General features: G+C 36.3%; 1 protein-coding gene across 1 annotated transcript in view; it reads right to left on the bottom strand.

Moving 5' to 3' along the window:
- PTPRZ1 (protein tyrosine phosphatase receptor type Z1) overlaps positions 1 to 23,528 on the bottom strand; it is a 140,499-nt gene that overhangs the window by 100,886 nt on the left and 16,085 nt on the right. Inside the window, exon 2 of the mRNA XM_082764201.1 lies at positions 567 to 632. Coding sequence (XP_082620327.1) covers positions 567 to 632 — 66 coding nt within the window. The remainder of the gene's footprint in view (positions 1 to 566; positions 633 to 23,528) is intronic.

Genomic DNA, 23,528 nt, shown 5'->3' with positions numbered 1-23,528 from the left:
GACTCTGCCAGGGAGTGTAGTGATAGGACAAGGGGGAATGGATTTAAACTAAAAGAGGGTAGATTAAGAGTAGATATAAGTAGGAAATTATTTACTCAGAGGGTGGTGAGGTGCTGGAACAGGTTGCCCAGAGAAGCTGTGGATGCCCCATCTCTGGATGTGTTCAAGGCCAGGTTGGATGGGGCTTTGGGCAACCTGGTCTGGTGGAAGTATCACCAGACAGTATCAGCCCACTGCAGGGGGTTAGAACTAGATGGTCTATAAAGTCCCTTCCAATGCAAATCATCCTATGGTTCTGTGATTCATCAAATAAAGCAAGTCTCAAGGTTAAGGTTCTAAGGATGAGGGCTTTCTTGTTCCAAAAGTAACAGATATAGGAAACAAAATAACCTATCCCATTGTAAATTTACTGTAATTTTTCAGAATCAATTTCTCATGATTTTAGTTTAATAATTGTTTAGGCATACAGTGAGTGGTATACATACATCATGTGCTCTTTAAATTAAGAGAATGAACATAAGAATATGAAAGCAAATCAAGTTCTTCAGTAAGACAGTTTTGCTTACCTGTGTATGACCAATCTATCTCTTCAATCAATTTCCGCTGTTGTCTATAGTATCCGTACACCAAATCTGCAAAGTAACAATGAATTTACAACATGAAAACTGGAAGCTTAACAGGAACAAGACAAGTAGATGACCCCCTCACTCCCAATACTATTGTAATTACTGATGTATGGTGTACCTAGTCTTAATTTTGGACTTTGAATGGTACTTGTTAACTGTAATATAAATACTGTTCGTATTGTAGCATATAAAGGTCACAAACAAAGCAAAGACAAATGCTTTTCAGTTTATCTGAATCTCATTTGTTATTCAATTTTTAACTTTTAGCGTAAAATTAGACATACATATGCTGGTATGATTAATGGTTTCTTCCTCCCAAACTTCATTACATCCAGGTGTTTGTTTATTTATTTATTTATTGTTCACATTGTATCTAATTTCCTTCCTTCCTTCCTTCCTTCCTTCCTTCCTTCCTTCCTTCCTTCCTTCCTTCCTTCCTTCCTTCCTTCCTTCCTTCCTTCCTTCCTTCCTTCCTTTATAATTTCAACTGAATTTTCCCCTTTAAAATTAATACAGCTATCACCAGACCTCTCCCTGAAGAAACTGTCTTCTGTGATGTCCTTTATAAAGAACTAGTCTAGTTTACTTGGAAGTCAATGAAACCTAAATTTTTACTTCAGTGTGATTAGGACTTTACAGTTTTCTCTAACTTTGTGTTATTGATGCAATTTAAAGATAGTGAATAAATATTCTAAAATGTCATTTCAGTGTGGACTAGCATCAGCAATATTATAGCTGATGTATGTGAAGTTATTTGTATCTCTATAAACTTTATTGAGAAAGGCTAAATATTACTTTTTAATGACATTATTTGTGTCTAGAGAGACTAACTATATAAACGCTCATTGATTTTTTTTTTTTTGACTACAGAATAACCTTCACTGTTATGCTTTTTATGTCCATATAACTCTAGCAATGCTACTGGTGCATGCAAAAGGAAGACTATGCCCTCGATACTTATTAATATATGCAAATTGGAGATACATTTTTTGAGACTATCATTTCTAAAGTAATAATCTTTACTAGCTTCATTAAATACTGTTCTAGAGAAGCACAATATAACCTACTTAAGAAATAATTGCATATGAACACATTGAGCACACATATGGATTGCCTCCTTGAGAAAATGCCATAGAATTAGGCTCACATTCTGCAGTAAATACAATTTCATGAAACATTTGCATAGCATTCATTTCTTTTTCTTTAATGGGAACAAGTCTGCAGTGCTGATTATGGGATGTTAAATCATAATTGCTATTTGCAAGGTTAGCAATGTTCTGTACTTTACAATGATGGTCTACCTATCTAAATTCCACATATTTTAATAACATTAGGCCACCTGCCTCCCCCATGAAACTGTGATTCCTCTTAAATGCGTTTTCTCTTCCCTTTCTCCCTCCCCATCAAAAAACACCCTTGCAACACTTAGCAACATTCACTCATGACTAAGATTTCTACAGAAAGATCAAACCTTATATCTTAGTCCTGGAACTGAAAGCAAAAGGCTTTACTTGCACTCATTGTCTTTGGACTATATTTTCAAGTTAATATACATTGTGCTTGCTTCTTTAATTAATTATGTAAAAGAAAGCTGTTTAAGTTCTGATTCACAGGTGTTAGTTGCTGTCTCCAGTTTCCTCCTTTATCCATTGTCCTCCTAATTGTTACTTCAAACAATCAGTTGAGCATTCATATGCTAAGTAAGCAGGGTTTGGGCGTGAGAGCGTCCCACCACTTTTTAAATTCCAGATGGAGGTCTGATGGACAAGGAGTGATAGCTTCAATGAACAAGAAAAAAAGGGGCAAGGTTCACTTTTTTTTTGGTGCATTACACACTTATAGACCCAGTAAATCTTATGGAAAGTCTTTATAAATGTCAGGAGACCTTAGGAGTTCATACACCTTTTCTCCTCTGCTATTCACCTATTGTGCTCCCACAGTCCCTTCACAGCACAGTCACAGGCAGTGATTGTCAGTGGTTTTGGTATTGCCTCTTTCTGCTACAAACGTGACAAAATGAAGGAAGAAAAGCAAATTTCACTTGGGGAAGGAAGCAATTGAGGAACTGTGGCTAGCAGGGGTGTCAGATAAAAGTGTGTGCTTCTGTGTGAGTGTATGGGGACAAGTGCATGCAGCAATTTTTCCCTTGAGCTTTGCTAGCTTTCCTGGTGCCCAGTAAACAGCCAGTGACCAGCCAACAGTAGAGACCAGGTGGAAGGTTAGTGTTTTATTTTAGAGTTAACGAATTAACTTCCATTTTGCTTTTGGGATATGACAACAATACAAGAATGTATTTAAGTTAAATCCACATGTTGAGTTAAATACACGTATTAAATACAACAGTGTATTTAAGTTCCTTACATGTAATTTAAATGAATGTGGTATTAATGAGAAAGTCTTCACAAAAGCATTGTGATGTTATATGTAAATCTTTGATACTGACACTTGAGCTTTTAAAGTTATCAGCTTGAGAGTCAGCATGGCTCTTGTGACACCGACTGACTCTCTTGAGCTAGTGCCCAAAACAGTTTGAATTCTATTGATACTTTATGAAGCAAAAAAATCCTTAATATTCTCTTCTTCTTTCAGGATTCTGCTGAATATGTTTCCAAGGACTTTTGATTAATTCATAGAGCAAAACAGCTCAGGTGTGAGGTCACATTTCAACCAGTTGTATGGTTATCTTTCTATGTATGTCAGGGAGACATGCAAGATATCATATCATTAATTGCTTTTTGTTCCCTTCTCTACCCTCCTTCAGAGACTGCATGAGTCTGTGAGACTTGCTTGCTTTATATTCTATCTAACTAGTCAACAGCCCTGTTCCAGAGGCCCATAAAGTTAGGAAATGTGGTGGCCAATGCTTCAGTGTTTGTGAGGAGCAGCTGGACTGACTAATTTGTTGTTGACCTTGTCTCATGTTCAGTCATGGGGAAAAAAACAGAGAAGAAGGGCTTCTGGTTAAAGCATAGTACTGGGAGTAGTAAGACCTTGTAGATTTTTTTTTTTTCCAATTTAGAATGTGTAAATAGCCAGGTTTTCTTCCTCCTGACATGAGTCTGGTATTTCTTTTGCACCTATTGGCCTTTGTTCAGTTGCTTTTTATTTACTGCTCTGAATTAAGCATTCAGATACTCAGTGTGTATTTATTCATACATAAAGGTAAACACTGAATAGTTTTAAAGGTTAAAGGAAATATATGTGAGTGAAATCTTGATTTAGCACTCTGTGCTGGGATAAATAAGTGGAAACAGGACCTCATATCTCTGATTTTTGACAGGGAAAATCCTCTGACAGATTCTGACGCAAGTCACAAGTGCCCTCCAGAGACTCTTCTCTTAAGCCTTAGCAAAAAGGGTATTGAGAAGACAGTTATTGATGCACAAAGCATGTTTGGGGATGTTACAATCGATGTGCTGCTTTGCTATGCAGGAGAAAGGTCAGACGTAATCTGGGACTGTAATTTATACCAGTCTGCTGTAATTTTACCAGGTCTTTATGCCTGTCCTTTTTGCCAAGGCGGTGTCAAGAGATACCAGCTGCTAGACTCAAGAGGACAAAAGGACAACCTTCTGTTTTTTAGCCTAAGCTACAGCGTGAACTTCTGAGCTGCACCTCCAGTAAAGCCTGCATTTACAAGACTATGCCAACAGATTCCATTTTTATAGAAGCTTGGACACATTTAGATAAAAGTTTTTCTGCAAAGGCGCTGATGTTCTTTGTGCACAGTAGAGGTAGGCACTCTTAACTCATCATTAAACTTGCAAAAACATCATGTGGTCCTAGGAAGTTACACATCACTCAGTATTTTCCTCCTGTCCCAAAATCTAACCGAGAAGCAAAGAGTAGAAACTCTAAATTAATATGCATTCATCTAGTTCAAGTGGACAATGGCAACGCGTTACAGACATGCATTGACATTAAAATCAATAGGAATTTCAATTTACATGGACAGGATTCGATCTGTGGTTCATATGTCAAAGAAGAGCATAGGAACTTTCTGGATTCTAGCAAGCATTTAAGCAATCACTGAAAATGATACAAAATACATTTGAAATTAAATACACAGTGAAGAAGTTTTCATTTTAAACAAAATTGTGTCTCATGAGATCTTTCCTGTGTACACTTGCATTATTGACACTGCATGAGCTGGATGCTATGAATACTAGGAGCTTGTACTGGTTTAGAAAAGATTAGAATAATCTGTAAGTGACAAACACCTCTTAAACACAATGCCATTGCTTTTGGTTTACCATATCTCTGAGCCAGATGCAGATGAAATTGGGAGCATTATACTGGGAAATGATCATTACATATTTACCTTATTTTAATGTATTTGCTTAGGCATTTGGTATTGGTTATTGTGAAGGACAGACAACTGGCTTGACCTAGCAAAACAGTCTGAAAATTTTTATTCAAATATGGTGCTTGCCAATACACTCAGTAAACTGTTTGGCAGGACAAAGGACTGGTCACCCAGGTTCAGATTTTCTACTAGACAGACTGATTTAAATCCACTGAAGGTTATCAAGATGCACCAACTTATGTCTGAATTTGAATGTATTGGATAATGCTCATTCAAATACAGTAGTGTAGTTCTGACCTTATGCCCTACTTGATCTTTCTACTCTTCAACAGCACTTTTATAGAATGTAAAATATTTTGATGGTCATATTTTTTAGACCAAGACATTGGAGAAGAGTTAGGTTTAAACATGAACAACAAATTGAAATTGTATGATAAGAATACAAAGCTACAAGGTAGCTCAAGGAACAGCTTAGAAACATGTGTACCTGGTGTCTAAGAAGTGTCCAGGACACTGGACAAAATTTCTGCAAATAAGTCAGAGAGAAGGACAAAATGCATGGCTAGAATAATAATAACTTTTTTTTTTTAAAAAAAAAAAAAAAAGCTAAATATGATTATCAAAATAGATGTTTCCTGTCACATATTAAAAATAATATAATTAAATAGATCAAAATACCTTTATTATGCAAATTCTACTTCAGGAAATAAACAGAATCTTAAACATAACTAAAACTAACAAAATCAGCCCTACTAATAAATAGTGTATTCTCTCCTTATTTTACCTTCTATTAACAGAAGGTTTCAGGACCCTCTTCAATACCTTTCATCCATCTTGTGATGGTGTAGCTTCATTTTCTCATCTGCATGATTTATACTGATGGAGGAATGGAAAGATTAAAAGCACAGTCTACTAACAGTCACAACGTTCTAATGACAGGAAGTATCTATAAATCCCTTTGAGATAAGATACATTTGTCTGAATAAGGTCTCTTTTATGGATTTGTTCAATTTGGTAATGTCATCTGTAAAATCCTTAAAAATACTAAAGTGATTTTATACCCAACCTCTACCATTTCATGTACATTTTCCCCTTGAAAGTCGAAGTGTTTAAATCTTTTTTCAAGATGGGTCTAAGAATTCTGACAGCCTTAGAGAAATTTAAAAATATTTTTTAATCCACAGTTCCTTCTGTGTAGGCTTATTTCAGGCATCAATATATTTTAGGGTATCTATAAAGAGAGTCATTTCCCTTAATTATGCTGGAGTGTAGGCTGCTCATTCTGATATGGATTGAAAAACCAAGACCTTCCCTGCACTAAATATAAAGCCAAAGCAGCTTTTTAAAATTTGTCAGTTTTTGTGTGTATTTACTAAAAGCACTTATTTACTAATATGAATTACACAAATCTAGAAAGAAAGAAAAAAAAAAAAAAAAAAAAAAGATTGATTGCTTTCATTTAAAAGCAGTTATCATTAAGCACCAGAGTATTCGTAGGCACTCTGCTTACTTAACCTGTCAAAACTTTACAGTGAACAGTGCCATGAATTAAAAGAATAGTGGTTACGGTATGAGCTAATGTTTATAAATCACATTTAATCGTGGTTTTCCAGTGTACCTGTATATGAAAAAACAACAAGGACTCCAGTTTGATCAATTTAGGTTCTATTCCATTGTAATTTTACTTGCCTGGTGCTTACAGAATACCCTGATTTTCTAGACAAGTGGAAAGTGGGAGGGAGCTCGGGATACCACAGGATATGATCCAATCTGCTTAAATTTGCTGCTTCCCAATTTAACGGTGACTACAAGCAAAGTAATAGGATGCATCTTTCCATTTGTGGTCTTGTACACCTAAACATCATCTGAAGATTGAGGAAAATGATCTGATAGACTTCAGCTTTCAACACAACCATTAGCAGTTAGTTGAAGCATTGATCAATGCTTTTAAATATTAGCTTTTAAAGCTTCACTAGGAATCTATGTAGCATTCAAGTGCCTGCTCATTGAAACAAGGTTGGCAAGAGAGTTTAGGTGGGAGACTGGTATAGACAGAATGTCCAGAATAGATATTTCTGAACAGGCATGGTGAAATTAAGTTTCTGTGAAGCTCTTGGGCTAAATACAAAGATACCTCAACAATTTAAGAACCTACAGAGTAGGTAACCCAGGAAGTCTGGATGACTGGCCTGCATCTGAAGATGATGAATGGATTCCAGGCATCTAAAGCCAAAACCAGAAGGGAATTAGGAGAACTGTAATCTCCCCCAAGATATGACACTAATGTCCCATGTATTAAGTGAGGCAAAATGGATTTTACCATAGAAATGGAATTTTTTATTCAAATGCAGGTATCAAGCAGTGCCTTTTGGGACACACTCATATCTCTGCTACTACAGACTCCTTTCCTCAAACCCAGGCTGTCTTTTAATGCTTTATGTGTAAAATAATGGGATCACATAAATAAAAAAACTAGGAGTACATCCAGACCAGACATGAACAAACAAAAATTCAATCAAGTCAGTGAAATTACAGGCAATTGGTTTCAAAATGAATTAATTTCTCTTTTAGCATTACCAAAGGAGTAGGAAAATAGAGAGTTGAGCAGAACTGGACTTTGTTTAAACATAAATACTAATGATAACATAATTTTATTTGCATTATACTTGTCAATGTTATTGCTATTCCACAGATAAACTGAGGAAAACTTTTCTGATTTTGATTTCTAGCAAAATTGAGTGTAAAGAATTATGATAAATATAGTTAAGAATGTGAAAGTGTGGAAGTGAAAGAACGAAGAATATGTGCTTTACCTCTTACATTTAACACCTAAGTGTCAAAATATTTACAATCCTCCTTCCAACAAACAAAAACTTGTTGCAATAGACATTTCAGAACTGCAATGAAAGATAAAAAAAATTTAAGTCCTATACAAAAATCTCAGCATTCTTGTTTAAATGGCTTTTGGAAGAGTTTTTAAAAATTGTTGATACCTTTCTCTAATGTCTCTTCACCTGTTAACATTTATAGATCAGTAAAACTCTACAGTTTTGGTAATACACCTCTAAACTTCTTGTGAGTAGACCTTATGCAAGTCACCTCAAAGAAACATTTACTGAAATGAATGCATTTTAGCACAGTAGAGGTTATAAAGTCAGCTGTTAGAAACTTTATCTTTTGCAAACTTTCAGAAGTTAAAATGATCTTGTAGACTCCAATGAACACCCTCAGATGGAACCATATAATGGGTGGCAGAATGAGAGAAATATATGAAGGAGGAAGAGTTTAATTATTAAGTACTTTCCTCTCCTCCATATTGGATTCTGGACTAGTGAATTCTGCTCAACCATTATCCTTCTAGTCATTTTCCAATAAGTTTCCTGAAAGGTGGCTCTTTAAATAGAAGTATCTTCTTTTGCCTCAGGGAGGTATTTACTTTAAACATCTTGGTTAAATTCTTTTTTTCAATAACCTTTGTTATTGCCCTGGATGTTTTTGCATAAGTATTTGTATAAGTCTAGATACTATGCCATAAACCTCTTACAAAACCATACCAAAACCATTCTACTCCCATGAAGAAACTCTTCAGTCAGAATTTTATGACCAAAAAATTCTAAAGCTGAACATGGACATCTGATACCAAATGCATATCTATAAAAACATGTATCTCTACTTGAAAAAGAATATATGAATATAATGAAAACAATATGAAGGAAATGTTGTAAATAAATATAGGAACTATTTTTTGACAAATCCTTACATTTATATATATGTGCATAGGTACGTATAAGTATGTATCTAATGATTTGTCAAAATGGAGTATGTATCTCTCTGTATAAACATAGATATTCTGATATCTTATAACTGTATCAAATTAGAAATCTCAATTTTACTCTTTTTTCCTTAGGCATTTCTTTTTATTGTAACTGAATACATACACATATTATTTGGAAAAGGAAAGGAAGCACCTCACAACTGCTACAGACAACAGAGAAAAATGTGAACACTGACACACTAAAAGAACAAAACAAAGGCAAAACAGTCACTTAGTGTGTTCTTATTTTCTGAGAAAAAAAAAAAAAAAGAGGTTCTTTCTACTAGAATATGGAAGAATTATTAATGCAGAGGTGTATGTGGGATCTACAGAATAACTGTAATTACATTTGAATTCATTTATGATATTATATCTCAAAATACAGTGAGGTGATGAACCCGAATTTATGCTTCCTCCTTCCCTACAGCTCATTTATTGCAGGACTGGAGACCCTGCTGTTGCTTTCATTTTCTCCCACATCATGCAGGCTCTCTTAACCAGAGAGCACAGAGTACTCATCATACCTGTTTCTGCAGATAGCTTATATCTGCCTTCTGGATGTCTTGGGGAGCATTTGCAATGTAGTTTTGCATCTGTCCAGGCAGAGAAAGGAAGCAAACTTGTGTTTCCTGATGCCCATGGAGTTTTCAAGACAGCAGGATATAGTGAAACATGAAAAGTAATAGGAGCTTAACACTATAAATGTGTGTTTTAACACTAGAAAAGTGTGTTCTGGCAAGGTTTAATTTTGAAAGAGTGCCCAAAAGATGATTAATTCTTTAAGAGTTTTAGATATGAAATAGGCTCCAAGCTGTCCAGTATCCAGTCAGAGAAATTCCCAGCAAATTCTAAAACTTAATTTTAAGCATTTGGGAAACTATCAGGTTAAGAACTGTCTGGAGTTCCACAAGCAGTCATCCAAGCCTTAGAGCTATCAAGAGCACACAGCCTGAAGTTTAATTAATTAGGCCTCTTTTTTTTTTTTTTGGTGGGATAACTCATCAATCTGCTGCAGCAATTTTGAAACTGATTTCAAAAACTTATGAATCATTACAAGCAGATCAAACTACATCTTCCTGTTTTCCCATGAATTCTAAGGAATTCAGTTTTAGTCCTAGGTTTTAGAGGATTTATGGAAGAATAGCAGCTCCAGAGGGAACTGGTGGTGTGGGTTTTCCTCCATGTTTTGCCAACTCCTACACAATGCAAGTAAAACATTGCACCAGAGCTGTATTTTCCTACAATTCAGGCACTTAGTGCTCCCACCAGGCTCTTGCTAGTCAGCATGTCTTACTCTTATTTTGAAAAGTATCTGGTCCTCTGCTTCATCAATCATAAAAAAAAAAAAAAGTATGGTGTACTATTCTATGGAACAATATTTTTACTTTCACAAACAGCTGAAAACAAAAGGATGTACTGATTGCTCCTGGAGGTCTATTGTAGATAACTACAACAATATTCTTAACACTTGATTTTTTTTCCCCATCACATTTTGATAAAACATGAGATATCAAATAAAATAAGATGCCATTTTAAAAAGTATTTTCTTCAAATTTCCTTTCTTGATCTCATTTTTTAATTCTCTTCTGTGCCTTGCTATCTACATTGCATCCTTTCTGAGTCTTATTATCTACATTGCATCTACCATTTGATATAATCTTGAGGTCAAATTCTGTCTCATATTTCATATGTGTTCAAAGAGAGTGCCATGATCAAAATAGGAAGCCCATCCTAGTCCTGTCCTACATCACCCAAAAAAATGGAACTTCACAGATGATTTCGGAATTCAGATGTTTATAATATTTTGTATTGGAGACTCAGAAGAGTGGCAGATCATTTTGCATGTTCTATGTAGTCATGTATCTTGGTCATTTGTATTTAATCAAAAAGCTCCTCACCTTGGAGAGGAGAGGTAAATCTCTCAGGGAGGCTATACAGCCCATGTGAATCCAGACAGAACATTACACCACTGTATACACACCTCTTCCCCCCACCCCCCTAACATCTAACAGGTATATGTAACAGTAAAAGGAAACAGAATATAGCTTTGAAGTATACAATACAACAGGGGAGGAAAAAACAAAACCAACCAAAGAAAAGACCTGTTTTGTTAGATCATATTCTTTCTCTTCTAATCCCTGCTGAATTCTGTCAGCAGACATAAGCCTAGCTGAACAAGGTTTGACCCAAATGTGGAAATAATAGCCCCATAAGATGATAGATATATGGTTTAATCAATCATTGTAAACATGAAATTTCACCTTACTGCAATAACTATTTCCCCATACAATCCAACTTTTCACTAAGGCAGTAAAAAGCCTTTTCCCAGGTCTCAGGTGGTCGTGGCACTCCATGAAAAGCCTTAATTTGTGCACTGAACCACAAAATGGAGGTTCTGACCTCTTGTTACTTGCAATCCTACACTGAGTGTATAACATGGTTTGAACTGAAAATCTCATTGCAGCAATACTCCTTCCAGGTTCAGATTAGTTCAATACAACTGAAAGTTCATATACTGTGGCAGTCAGCTGTCAACACTCAATAACCAACTGCAAATTGACTGTGACTTTCTAGCAGCAAGAAATTAAATCTTTGAAACAAAAATCAGGAAGCCTGGGAATGTCATTATGAATCATAGGCAATTTTTAACCACATAGTAATACTGTAACATGAAGAAATTAAATACAACATATCTAACTAATAAATTTGTTTTCAGTTAATTGCAATGATTCATTTACCAAGATTAAATTATTTTTATTGCCAATTAATAGAGCAATTAACTGCTCTGTCAATTAACTGCATCCCAAATTAGAGGAAAACATTATCTAAAAATGTATGGTGAGTTAATGGTTTGAGCACACTTAAATCTTATAAGTAGGCTTCAATACACCTAAAGTCACTTGTCGACTTACAGTTAGCTGACAAGGTCATTCCCACATTGTGAATTCACCTGCCTAAGCTCTTTTCTGGTTTGGATTGTATCTCCCAACAGAACTAAGGAGCTGGGGTTCTTAAGTGATGAAGAATTAGTTCTCCATAGGGGATTTAACACTGAACTCCCATTGTAGGCTCTCAAAGATCCTCAAAGCCCTTGATAAATGGACACCTGCTCTTGGTCTAGGTGTAGAGCACTAAAACCCTGGATAAAGGCATTAATTATCAGGCTGTGAAGTATGTCTGCCTGTCTCTCCCTCTCATGAATATTCATATAAATGTTTTATGGTATGGAGAAAACTTCAATGGGCTGGATTGAGAGTGTCTTCTCTTAATATTCTTGAGCAAGTAATTAGGATGCCTTGTACAGGGCCATTTAGACACTTCTGCCATTGTACAAGGGAGAAAGCCTGACTTTGTGATCATCTTACACATCTGGCCAAGTAATGCAAGGTTATGAATAGGGGGTGGTCTGGATGTTTACCTATAGACTTAGTAGAAGTGCTCTCTCTGGCTGTTTTCTTGTAAACATTTCCACTTAGATGCGCAAAACCTAACAGACAAAATGAACAGGGTGTTAAATCTCACTTCCCTGGGTGAGCAAGGATGGTTTAAACTTTTAGACTCTGGACAACACCTTGGGAAAAGTAAAACTGTGGAGAGGGGAGGGGAGGAGCATACAGCTAACTATATCAAAGCAACTCCGTGCAATAATAATATAAATATATTAACATGGCTACAACACTGACTTTAGCAAAGAAAAGCCAAAAGAATTCATAAACAACAGCATGACTAAATAAACAGCACAGTGTAACAGAATAGTAACAAAGAAGTAGGATTTAAGTTACCATGTGTAAAATGGCCAAATGGTGAAAAAAGACAAAGCTTACAGAAACAACACAGGTGTGAACCTGACAAAATATGACAAGATATGACAGGAGTTCATATCTTGAACACAAACAAGCATAACCTTTCTTGAGAAACCCTTAAAACATGCACAAAAGATAGCTCATATAGTGACAGCAGATGAGCCATTAACTGCAATATTATTTAAACTGATGTTCAAGTGACAGCAAGGGTGTCAAATCAATATATTGACACCGACCTTTAGGAAATATGGAACACTTTTTTTAAGATCATCTAAATAAAAATATTTCCAATTTTGAAAGGGATTAAACTTTGTAGAAGTCTTCAAAATGTCTATTATTTGACAAGAAATAACACATGGTTAAAATATTCAAGAGGGTATGCTGCAATGCTACAATGCACTCATGTTTCAAGGAAGTTCATAGAGTAATAACTAGGAAGGTAAAAGTGTAACAACACCAAAAGATGTTCAGATTTAATTGATGCAGCAGCAAAAATAATTATTTAGAAAAAAATTGCTTTGAGAAAAACTAATCTACTTTTTCTTTACTGGGTTTTCAATTAATTTTATCAGCTGAAAGAAGAGTCCAGGGCATCCCTGGAGAGCTAAATCAAGTTCTTCATCCATTGTATAGCTGGAGTCCATTTGAAATTTGCAAATATGTTGGAAACGCTGAAGAACTGCCCTTAAATGATCTGTGTAGTTTCATCTGGAAAACTGAGTCCTGTGCTGGTCTTGAATTCTCAAAAATAATCAGGCACAGTAACATGGGACAGAGGAAACACTAATGAAAGTGACCATGGAAAAGTTCCAAATAAGGGGATATGGAAAAGGCTAAGAATGCTTATTTTGGAAAGAAAACAAATATAAAGAATAATGAATGTTGTTGAGATGAAGATTGGGAACTTTTGTTCTCCCTCTCTCTACAAGAACAAGAACACCCGGGGGCATTAATGAGAAGTCTGAAAGTAGAAAAACCAGTGAAAGGATACACTTCTTTTCACATCTAGGCAATTATCACTGCAGGAAGCTGCCAAGGCTAACTGCAGAATCTAACCACTAAGCAAAGATCGAAATAGCTGTGAAGATATCAAGAATATTTGGAGTTATCACACTACATTTAGAAAGGAGCCTGGCATGGATATGATTACAGATGTGTGAGAAAGACTGCTGAGTATCTCACAGCTGCCTACTGGGAGATTTCATGGCCATTCTTGTGAGGCATCAGGCCTCTGTCAAACAATAGTAAATTCAGGTATGACGCAGGATGGCTATTCCTGCCATTTGCATACTATACAGCAGTGACCCATGGCATCTGACACAGTGGCAGTACGTGCCCTAGATGAAATACAGTTACTATTAAAACTTTAAATAGACATCACTTATTGTCCTGTAAGGGACACTCTACTTGCATCCAGGTAAGCAAAGAAGCTAACTTTGAGAAGTTGGCTGGACCACCTGATATGATTGGCTCTTTCCTTGCTTAGATTCAGGGATGTCCCTAAATGCTTTTTAGCCATGTTTCCCTTAACAGTCTAAAATTTTGTCACTGATAGCAAGATATGACTGTGAATTGATATACCAGGTAAACAGAAAAATCTCTGATCCACCAGTTGTAGCCTCCTTCCAGAACTGGAGATTACATGACTCTTGCTGTTTTATTGCAATATCCACCATGGTCAAAGATCAAATGCTCCTTGTAGACACTACTGCCTTTCACTCCATTCTTTGAGAGAATAGGACTGAACAATTTTTTGACTAACCAACACTGCAAAATACACTTTCTATAAACTCTTGGGCAATGGTATTTTCAAATGGTGTCCTTCTGCAATTTCTCACTCATCCTCAAAAATTGATTCCTCTGTAAGGGCTTTTTTAAGGTGATTGCTGCTAATAATAATATTGCCTTTTTCTTTGGCCAGTTTCTAGCCATTCTGCTGTATCTAACTGTGTTTGTCATGGAGAACCAGAGAACCAGGAGAATAGCCTGATCTGGCCATTCACAAATACACCTTCCAGAAAAGCAAGAGATATTACTAAACAGTAAACTCCTGTCTGTTCAAACTCTCTTTCTCTCTTTTTTTTTTCTTTTTTTTTTTTCCTAATTTCTCCCTGCTGTTGTGCTGTTGTCTGCTGCTGTGGAACAGCACAATTTATATGCTCAGTAAAAACACATGCAATTATAATACTTATCTAACTGTTCCTTTGTCTTGATGAGATGATACTGTTGTGTACACTAGGATCACCCACTGATGGTCTTTTCCATTATGCCTTGAGCAGTTACCATGTTTCCCATTACAGTTTTAACATCCAAACGTCACCACTAGTGAACAAGCATAGGGCACTAAAGCTCTTATGAAAATAATTCCTGGAATTTACATCTCTTAAATTGGATAATGGGCAAGTACCAGCTGTTCCTGCTGTGTTAATTCAGAGTTCTGACTTTAAAGACTTGCCTCTTCCTACTGGAAAGCTGTTGGGTAATGTCATTCTAAAGGAAGGCCAGGAAATGTAGTTACATTGCTCTCTAAATATAGTTTCGCACAGCTATACAGGAAATTCATTTAGCTAATATTGGTATAAAATGTTCAAGTAGCACTAGACAAATACTGTAAAAAAGCCTGACATGGATTACAGACACCATATCTTTCATTTTATTACATTTATTTTATTGAGTATTTCTATTTCTTCCATGTCATCCTCATCAAAAGAAAAACATCCCCAGTGCAAGTCTATCATTATACTGTGGAAATAGACTGTAGCATATTAGGTAAGATAACCATATCTTTTACTTTCACCATAAGAACTAGATGAAGCTGAGACAAGTATTATTTAATCTGGCAAATAAAATCTCTGCTGAATACTCAACTACAGGTTGCCTAATGCTACTCTTCCTGGTACTTGTACTGTAATTTAATTTAAATGCAGAAGGACACTCCAAATGTAGCTGCTGGGTAGGGTTTCTTCATGTTAAAAGTAAAGAGGAATACAGTTTGAACTACTTCTTACCTGGGTAACTGTACCAGCAGAGACTTTTGTGCCTGAAGAAAAGCAGGGTAAAGTGGAGAAACTAGGCCTTTTTGTTATGTCCTATAAAGGTCAATGTAAGACAATGTGATAGAAAGACTCTGAATTAATATGTTTTCTCAAGCAACTCTGTGTCTAACTTCCCAGGTGTGCTGACCACCCCAGAGCAGAGCAGGACTCCTACTCTACCCAGGAAGGCAGTGAGGACTGCTGCTGCTGAATTTCCAGTCCCAGAGAAACACTGCATGAATTCACTTATCTCCCAGGCACAAGGCAGGTAATGAGCCAGGACCACTCTGCCATTTTCATGCTTCTAGTTGCCCACATAGAGGTTGTAAATAACTGCCAATTTATTTATTTTTTTCCTGTATTTCAGGGCTGTATCTGTTCTTCAGCTGTTATTTTTTTATGCTCCTTTACAGATAAATGATCTATTTTGACTGTAGCAGGTGACCAGCATTAAGTTCTTTCAAAGAGAAACCCTTAAAAAATGATGTCCAGCTCTGATTAAGTTGACTATCTGAATTCAAAGCATGTCTTGACTGCTTTCCATGAAAACAACTGATCCTTTTCATGGGTTAATGCCATTGTAACTTCCTCTACACATTGAACAGATTACCATGGACACAAATTCAGACTCCTTCCATTCACACAAGGTCCCTAGAAATTTGCATAAGTCGGCAGAGAGAACAGGCAGCCAAGCTTTCACTGGCATGAATATTGTGATGAAACTTTCAAACAATCTGCACTTTTGTCTCCTGAAAAATAGTTTACAGTACAAAACTGCAACGTAGCTAAATAATAAAGGAAAAAATATTTTAGGTGATTATTTTAAATAGTCTTTTAAATAAATAATCACTACCCAATTACCTTAAATTAATTCATGGCAAAATCAAAACTGTTTGTAAAAGTCCTATTAATCCCATATACAATAAAAAATGTTACTTTACTATGCCGTAATACTGGGCTTTTTTATCTCAAAGTGAGTCACAGCAGTGCATCTGCTGCACATAAACCAAAACTAAAATATAATACCTATGCTGGACCAAGAAAGTATTCTCAATACAGTTTGTGACTTTTTAAAAAAGACAGGCATTTTTGCCATAAACAAACTATCCCAAATATAAGGAGGGTACTTCTCCTGACATTTAAACCTATTTCTGTAAGCTTTGTTCAAGAAATTTCACTGAAATCAGCTTTGGAACATAAAACATCATTGCAATTTTGCATTCAAGGGTTTTGTAGGAGGAGAGGTCAGGATAGGGTCATCCAGAGGTTGGAGTTATTAGAACTATCTTTAGGTATCATTGTCATGAATTAATTTTAAAAAGAGCAAGGCAGACTCCAGTCTTCCAAACTCAAATTTTCCTACTGAATATTGTACAACTAAATCACCTGAATCATTCTTGAAATGCTTCCCTGAAAAGAAGCAATACACCTATTGTTACAAAATATCTCCTGAGGAGAAAATCAGATATTTCTCAGGAATCTGAATTGCTTTTATTACGCTAACCTTTTGGTGAATGTTATGTGAACATGAAGAAAGGTCAGTGCATTCCTTGAACAGCTCTTAATCCAAAGACACTGAGGGATGCACAGCCTGTCCCAAATGCTTCAGTGTATATATCAGACCTTATTGATATCTAATCTTTCCACTTCCACCCCTCTCAGTTTATTTAAGAACACACACTGTGTGTTTGCTTTGATAAAATCCTCCCACTGCTGGCTTCCAAACCTTTCTTGGCATCTTCTGCATCTGCAGAACCCTTCCTGCGACTCTGTTGTGTCCATGTTGAAGCAATTATCAGAAATGAAATATATATCTGTTCTTTTCTAACAGATTCACATTGAGGTTTTAAGTTAACCAACATTTTCATTGTAAAGCCTTTCCATCTAACAAAATTAATTGCTTTTTAATAAAAGGAATCCTATTTTATTATTATTTTTTTTTTAATCTGGAATCTATTTTTAAAGCCCATAAAAATAATTACAAAGTGAACATATTTTAGAGTTCAGAGTTAATTGCTAGTTTTTCTGATAAGCTGTGAAGTATTTTTAAGTGAGACTACTATTGTAATGGTTCTAATCACAAAGCTCTTTCTTGTCTTCCTTAAGCAGCCAAGCCCTTCTGTAAGGAACTGTAGTTCCACTGGAAAAACAGCAAGTTTTGCCACTAATTTTGTTAAACCATTAGGCTTAGGTGTGATCTGAGAGCACAAAAACTCATAATGTTATCTCAAATGCCCTCAATTCAAATAGCTTAGAACAGAATTTCCACAAATAAACTGGAACAAACTTTTCCTTCTATTTTACCCTACACCTTTAAAGCAATATACCCATTGTGCTTTAAACTACATGCTCATACAAACACAAGGTTTAACAATTACTTCCAAAATATACAATACTTTCCCTAGTAAAATAAAAAAGAGAGTTTAGACAGTTCAGAGGCATTTTTTTTTTAAATTAAATTTTTCATATTTTTTGCTCTGTGCAAAAGAATTAAAAATTCTTAAACTGACATCAACCACCATGCATTTCATGATTGCATGATTACATAATGATCTCCATCTGGGACTTTGAAGCTAATCTTGAGGCTGTATCTTAATTTTTGCTCTTAAAATTAACCTGGGAAGAAATTAAGCATCTTGAAATTCATCTCAAAAAAGTGAATCCCGAGTTTCCAAGTGATCTTGTTCAAGGGCATGAATGGAATAGATAGATTGGAAAAGAAGCTGAAAAATCTGACTTTGGTCCAGAAATACTAACAGATATATCTTATAGCCACACCACTTTCTGTAATTCAACATTCAACACCTCATGCAATATCATTGACTTGTTACTTCAGCTGTACCATCAGCTCTTCAAGACATTCTCATCAAAAAAAATCTCTCCTTAAAGGGGAAATAGCTTTAATGTGAGCAAGCAATACATTAATGATACACTGTTTCATTTATGGGAAATTCAAATTTCCCAAGCTACAAGCAATGATTAGTTGCAGTTATATGCAACTTACTGCCTCTTTCCAAACCATAAGCTTCTTCACAAATATAGCATATAGTATATACAAATATAATATACTTCAGCAAAATAAGAGGAAAAAAAGATAAAATAAAACCTTTTTTTTTTTTTTTTTTTTTTTTTCAGTTTTAGAGAAAGAAACATGAAATTAAGCAAGAAATAAATGCCATCTTTGATGAAAGAGTAAAGCATACCTCTTGATGGTGTGCTGGCTACAATCCATTTGAACAGTGCCTTTTGAAATTTCTTGAAGAACATCACAGATAATTGAATACAACAAGAAATAGATAACTGTGTCAAAGTCTACATTAACAGAGTTCTAATCTTCATCCCAAAGGGGAAAGATATGTGGTCCTTGAACTGTTTGAATATATGGATCAGCAGTAACCCTACTTTCTCTTGTACTATGAGGCACAATAATGGAAGGGACCCATGGCAACATGAGTCTCCTAGGCATCTTGTAGCTGAAGCTAGAAAGAAAAAAACAATAAAGGTCTAGCCTTCTTCTGCAAATTCTAAGTTTCATTTAAATATATGTTTGTCATTAGGAGAGTGCAGCAACATGAAGTTTCCAGGGGACCTTGGCTTTTCATAAATACCTGAATCCATTCACTTTTTGAGGTCAATATGCAGAAGACCACAGACTGTGTATCTGGCCATTTTTATTTTTCTATCAGTAAAACTTACTCTAGATAGAAATTAAGTCCTCACATCATTCCAAACTAGGACATAAGGGCTTCATATCTCTTTCTTATATATTTTTTAAAGAAGGGGAATTAAAACTTCAGAGTGTACGTGGAGATTAAAGTCCAAAAATCTAGAGCTTTTGGAAAACAGAAATCACCTGGAAGAAGTTCATCCAAAACAGGACCCAAACCTTTACACTCCTGCCTTCTAGTGCCTTTCTTCCTTTTCCCCTTCCTTTCATTCTCTCTCTCTCCTTTTTTTTTTTTTTTTTGTTCCTTCTGCTTTATTTTTTAACTTGAACGTTTTCATCTGTCTACTTTTTTTCTTTTGTCAACTTTAAGTTGCCCAGTTAGCCTTCCTATCAGATGTCATTCCATAGCACTTCTTTCCAGATTTTTAATGTTTTAATTGTTCTACCTAATCTGCTTTCATACATTTTATAATGCTGAGGCCCACCTGGTGAGAAGGACCCATATCTTCATCTGCTGCCAGGGAAAGCTCATGTGTCACTGAAGAATCAATACAGGCAATAGCTGAAAGATGGTTGTAGTCATCAAAGCAGTCAGATCCTTTTTCCTAGGATCACACTGGGAGCAGACCAAGGGTTTTCTACCAGCCAAATGAATTGTTCTGGCCTGCTCTTAATGGCTATCTCTACCCTAGAATAGGCAGAAACCTATTTGTGTGCATGAATTGTGTCAGGCAAGTGCAATAAGCTCAGTGTGATAGGAGTAAGCTTCTCAGCCCTGGTAAAAATGACAGCTAAGGGCAGACTGTTGCCATCAAATTAACTCCCCAGGGAAAGAAAGCTGCCAGCAATGGGCTGAATGATGGATGAATTGTTCTGTGAGGCTGCAAATAACACACAGACCATGGCTTGAACATTCCCTTTTTCTCGTATCAAATTGAAGCTCCCCTTTTCGCCTACAAGTTTGTGCCTCAGATTTGATTTACCCATCACTAGTCCACAGGGTCTCATTTGCATTTCATAATTTACCTTTATCTTTATGGTTGTCTTTTCTCAGCATACTCCTCTTATACTGCTGATTCATAAGATGAGCTCTGTCATCATCAGCAAAGCAAACTCCTTCATATCTAAACCACTTCTTTATTAATTGTCATGCACTTACTTTCTCAAGGTTTGACATTATTAATTTTTTCATAATTAGATTACGGTTGAATGAAGATCTCATTTCTGCCAAGTGCCAACAAAGTGCAAACACTATAACATGTCTGCTTTTTTTGAGTAAATACAAATTCTATCAGTGTTAATTCTGCCTCCTGTGAAGGTGTGTAATGAAAGAGAGATTAGAGTATTAGTAAAGAGAATTCTATATTGTTGTTCTAATGCACGTTTGCTAGTTTGATGTCAACTAATTGGTAAATCAGGCACTGATGAAAGGGTTGCTTTTTAATTTATCTAACAACACCTGGCTTATTGCCAAATGAATGGGCTCACTGCTCTTGTATTGGCAGAATGCTAGTTTATTTATGTGAGGATCAAGTTTTATTCATTCATTAAAAAAGCATCTAGTCCCTTATGAACTCCATACCACCACTGGGAGGAAAGGAGATGAAATAATATAACTGTAGAAAAAAACAGTTCCTGCTGGTTTTATTGGCATCTTGATTAATGGAATCATAGAGTGGCTCAGGTTGAAAGGGACCTTAAAGACCACCTAGTTCCATACCCTTCCACCATGGGCAGGGATGTCACCCACTAGATCAGGTTGACCAGGGCCTCACCCAGCCTGGCCTTGAACACTTCCAGGGATGGGGCATCCACAGCTCCTTTTTGTTTTGTTTTGTTTCCGTTTCCTGCTGACTATGGTCCCTGGGCATGAGTCTTCGGACTTGAAGATATAATGTACTGACTTATACAGTAGATAGCTGGAAACAGGTGTTGCGGAGTCATAAGCTTCTGTAGATGCCTGTATCTCTAAAAGATATTATTTTAAAGTTCCAATACTTCCTATTTTGTCTTTAACTAAATGGGGAAGGACCTCACAAATATAAAACTCTTGAAATACCTTGTTATGGAATGTGTTTTCCACCCATCATAGAATTCTGGCTTGGAGGAAAAAGAATAAAGATTTTCTCTTTAAAGATGCAAGTACAACATCAATTTTATTTTCTAGAATGAATGCAATTCAGTCAAGCACATCCTTCTTCATGACTAGAGCCTTGGATGGATTCTTAAAATAAACTCATTGTAGATATCACATAAAAAAGAACGTAGAGTTGTTTTTCTTCAATTAAAATCACTGTGAAATGTAGCTGAAATAAATTCTCCAGTACTGTCTCCCTCAAACAGAACCTTCATTCTGTGCAAGCCTGTCCATTCCCCCTTGCACACTGAAATTCTTCACAACTATGACCCTCACAAGTCCAAATTTTCAACTTCTCTTTAACATAACCAGTTATTAGTGAAGGTGTATACCTTTTGCTGAAAACCAGCAAAGTCCCTCTTTGATCTGCAATGAACAACTGTGTTCTGTCCATAGAAGCATCAGTGTGCTATACTCAGGAGCAGCGAGTTTCAGTCAAATCTTGGTTTTGTATATTGTGCAAAGATGTGGCATTAGGTCTCTATGAATTCTTTATACATGAAACCTTTTCCAACCTAATTACTTTGCGGAATAAGAATTTTTTTTTGTTAGTTTTGTTTTGTTTCTTGGTTGTTATAACCTGAAAATCACTGTCAGCACTCACTTATTAACAATCATTATCATGATTTATTTGCAGCATTGCCAGAACATCCACAGAACTCTAGCTGCATTGGGACTGCATGCTGTATAAACAGAATGTAAATGAAGATCTCAGATATGGATGTTTGCCATAGGTGGCATGTTAAAATTGCCTAGAATCTGCAGTTCAGGACTCCCCACCTTCCTTTCAGACAAGAAATCCTTGCCACTAGAAAAACAGGATTTTCTGAAGGGAAATCTGGGTCACATACACACGTATGGTCCAGGAAGAGGAGGAGAGGACAAGGAGTGTGCAAGGTCCCTTATGAGTAGGACATGAGAGGAGAGCTCATGTGCCAGACACAGAAAAGGAGCTGAGGCAGGGTGGTAGTGCAGGGGGATGCTACTTCCCCAAACCTGGCACTGCTCTTCTCATTGCATCACTTCTCACTGCAAGTGTCAACAAGTGTTTTCTATAATTTGTTTATTGTGTATTTGCTACAAGTATTACATAGTGTTACATACCTATATGTATTTAGACATCACTGTTGTGATCATGACAAGAAAATTGTACAAACAATTCCCATTAAAAACAAATATATGCAAGGCTGCTCTTCTCTTGCTTGAATGTTTTTTTTCTGTTGTGATGGATGAGCATCTCATAAACTGATCTGCATTAGACTCCACCTGGCTGCATTTTTTAAACAGAAGAAACTAGCAGCATTACTCTCTTCATTTTCCTCACTATAAGGAAGGAAGAAAGGCTTTCAGACAGCTGAGAGAGAAAGCTTGGGATTCAGACACTTCATTTCATCTCTCTCTGGGTTTGGTGATGTGAAGCCTGTAAAAGTCACAGTAGGCATAGTTCAACTTCCTTCTCCAGCCTCCTTTTGTAGTAGTTACAAAAGGCAAGTAGATGTAGACTGCAGCAGCATCAAAATAAAAAAAATAAAGATAATAAAAAAATTGAAATAAACAGAAGCTGCACCAGTGCCAGATATCTCATTTGTGAACTAACTTCCTTCCTTCCTTCCTTCCTTCCTTCCTTCCTTCCTTCCTTCCTTCCTTCCTTCCTTCCTTCCTTCCTTCCTTCCTTCCTTCCTTCCTTCCTTCCTTCCTTCCTCCCTCCCTCCCTCCCTTCCTTCCTTCCTTCCGTCCTCCCTCCCTCCCTCCCTTCCTTCCTTCCTTCCGTCCTCCCTCCCTCCCTCCCTCCCTCCCTCCCTCCCTTCCTTCCTTCCTTCCTTCCTTCCTTCCTTCCTTCCTTCCTTCCTTCCTTCCTTCCTTCCTTCCTTCCTTCCCCTTTCACTCTTCTTTTCTTCCATTTTCTCTCTTCCTCTCTCTATATTTCTCTACTGGATTTCAATGTATTTTGGAATAAGGATTCTGGAAACTACATTAACAACACCTTTTTCTTGTCAGTAGGACTCACCACTTTTTTATGATTTTCAGGATATTATGCCTGTCTTCCTTCTCCTACACTTCTGGCTATACAGAGCATATAAATATTAAATTACAGGAGTTAGATAAAACAGAACCATGGGTATCCCCACCCAGTATAGGT

This window comes from Aythya marila, assembly GCF_965140915.1.
Source record: "Aythya marila genome assembly, chromosome: 1".
Taxonomy (NCBI): Eukaryota; Metazoa; Chordata; class Aves; order Anseriformes; family Anatidae; genus Aythya; species Aythya marila.
Note: the sequence above shows the minus strand (reverse complement) of the source record. Positions and strands in the feature narration are given on the sequence as shown.